Source organism: Triticum aestivum, chromosome 6D (assembly GCF_018294505.1).
Source record: "Triticum aestivum cultivar Chinese Spring chromosome 6D, IWGSC CS RefSeq v2.1, whole genome shotgun sequence".
NCBI classification, from domain to species: domain Eukaryota; kingdom Viridiplantae; phylum Streptophyta; class Magnoliopsida; order Poales; family Poaceae; genus Triticum; species Triticum aestivum.
The window spans coordinates 163,823,164-163,825,760 of NC_057811.1; the positions used below are offsets into that span (position 1 = coordinate 163,823,164).

The window sequence follows — 2,597 nt, forward strand, 5'->3', positions numbered from 1 at the left end:
CCCTGCCCCTCTATCAATACCGCCAACTGTGAAATGTCGCCACGCGTTTTTTCTTGGCGAAACAACGACCGTCGCCGGTCACCACCACGCCACACACTAGTCCTGATGTCCTCCAGTCGCGTAACTACGAGCCAGTCCACAACTGTTGCTGCCGCTACGACTTTTGTGGTACTGTCCCCAACGATGCTCGATTCGAATGGTTCGTGCGGACGGTACACAACCGCTCTGGCTTGTCGTTTCTGCTCCAGCCTTCGTCATGGTTAGATTGTGCGTTCCGTAGTACATGCATTCTGATTAGACGCCATGTTTGGCTTGATCGACCAAGAACTAGTACTACACGGGAAAGGGCTTACTAGATCTTATTATAGCAGGATTCAGAGATGACCACGGTTGGTGATGGCTGAGCATGCCGGTGCTACATGCCAAGTTCAAACCATCAACGGAACCTGCTATATTTCGGCGCGTAGATCGACCGCGGAGAAGCGAACATGATTTGCCAAATTTCCCCATCACCAGTCCCAGTCATCTCATTCCTGTGCCGAAATGACGGGCTCGGTAGGAGTGGTAGCAATAATTAACAATTTCCGTTCTCATTTCTTTCCATTTTCCCCCTTGCCGACTTCGCCGCTGCTCTGTTTCAGAGCAGGCCGAAGAATAAACAGACTCCAAAGCAGGAAGCGCAAACAGAACGAACCAGAAAAGAAAGCGACTACAGCTCAGCGCTACTCCTTCACAAGATCTAGCGGCGGTGCGACCGCGTTCGCGGCGACTTCTTTGCACTTGCATCGGCGGACGGCCGATGGTTTTTACTACTAGCGTTTTTATTTTTACTGGCGGGTCATGACGCCGACCCGCTCCGCGGCGGCGCGCATCACGCCCTCCACGAGCTGCGGGATGCACGCCTCTCCCACGGCCCCGGCACCGCACCCGGCGGGGAGCCCCACGCCGGACATGTACTTGCACACCTCCGCGCGGATCATCTCCTGCATGGCCGCCACCAGATCGCCGCTGAACGGGTACGAGGACGACGGCTGGGGCGCCGGCGCCGGCGGGGGAGAGGGCGAGCGTGGCGACGGCGAGAGCTCCTGGAAGTGGCTCCGGGCGCTGTCGTGGTGGAACCCGTGGTCCAGTCCGGGGAGAGAGAGCGACAGAGAGGTGATCAGGTCCTCGTCCTGGCGCGGAGGAGGCGGCCTCACGTCCGCGCTGATGGCGTCGAACCCGCCGGGACGCGGGACGGGCCGGAACACCTGCCCGCTCCCGTGGCTGAGCTCGCTGCGGTCCGATCCGGTGGGGCTCTCGGGGCCCGGGCTCGCGCGCTTGCACGGCCGCGGGGAGTCGCCGGAGTCACTGCCGTCCTCCCACGCCGCGCCGCCGGTGGCGGTGGCGAGCTTGCGCTTGAGCGAGGAGTTCCAGTGGTTCTTGACGGCGTTGTCGGTGCGGCCGGGCAGCAGGCGCGCGATGGCGGCCCAGCGGTTGCCGAGCCGCGCGTGCGCACGGAGGATGGCGGCGTCCTCCTCCGCCGTGAAGGGGCGGCGCTCCACCTGCGGCGACAGCTGGTTGCACCACCGCAGCCGGCACGACTTGCCCGACCGCCCGGGGATCCCCCTCCCGATCGCGGTCCAGTTCCGCGCCCCGTGCCGCTCCACCAGCCGCCGCAGCGCCTCGTCCTCCTCGGGGCTCCACGGCCCCTTTATCCTGTCGCACTCCGCCTCCGCCCCCATCGCCGGCGACACACACACACTACAACCAAAAACCTTCTCCTCCCCTTCCCTTCACCTCACGAGCAGACGCTCCGGTGGTGGCGGTGCGCGTGCTTCCCCGATTGATTAGTGATTAGGACGTCTGGACTCCGATGGTGATTGGAAGGGGAAGAGGAGGCGGGGGCTTATATAGGCCGGGGCAGGAGCGGCCGGTAGCTGGTCGCCGGGGTACAGCTGGCGAGGGGCCACCTCACGCTCGGAGGCGGTGTCGTTTGCGATAACAGAATGGCGGGTGGGGCCGCGGTTGCACGGGCCCACATGGCGGGGAGAGCGAGCGGATGGACGGGCGCGTGATGGAGGCCGTTGTTTGGTTGTTAATCCGCTCGCGGTCCCCCGGAGCCGCATGGTTTGAATTTTGAATTGGAGGGTTGGCTTCCGTACCGTCAAACCCCATGCCACGAAGGCCGTTAAAAACTGGCGAAAATAGCTGGACTGCTCGCGGAACGGGGCTCACAAATCCGAACCGGCCGTTCCATGCCGTGTTCATATACGGCTACGCCAAAACAACTCCGACCCTGTACGAGCCCTCACCGGGCAGTTGTGTCCCAGATTGTATGCTTCACATTCCACTAAAAAAAAGATCGTATGCTTCACATGAACCTCTGTATTTTTCAGGGGAATTTTTTTTGCGGGTGTATTTTTCAGGGTTATTAGAGTAACTTCAACGGGCAGATCCAACGGACGCGCGTTCTGTCCGCTTTTCGTCCGCTTGGATCGGCGGGCGGACGTGCGCGTCCGCATTTTCATATGGGTCGGCTTGAGCGTCCAACAGGAGACGGACCCAAATTTACCGGCGTAAAAAAAATAGGTCGCAGAAATAAACATAATTAAACATTA

At 60.9% G+C, this 2,597-nt stretch overlaps 1 protein-coding gene across 1 annotated transcript; it reads right to left on the reverse strand.

The window, feature by feature from the left end:
• Nucleotides 1-569: 569 nt before the first annotated feature.
• LOC123144302 (transcription factor MYB44) lies at nt 570-1,866 on the reverse strand. Its single transcript, XM_044563391.1, has one exon. The coding sequence runs from the start codon at nt 1,719-1,721 to the stop codon at nt 828-830; it is 894 nt and encodes a 297-aa protein (XP_044419326.1). The 5' UTR covers nt 1,722-1,866; the 3' UTR covers nt 570-827.
• Nucleotides 1,867-2,597: the final 731 nt, after the last annotated feature.

What these genes read in the sequence shown, in the direction of transcription:
- LOC123144302 (XM_044563391.1), bottom strand. Translation starts at nt 1,721, where the DNA reads ATGGGGGCGGAGGCGGAGTGCGACAGGATAAAGGGGCCGTGGAGCCCC.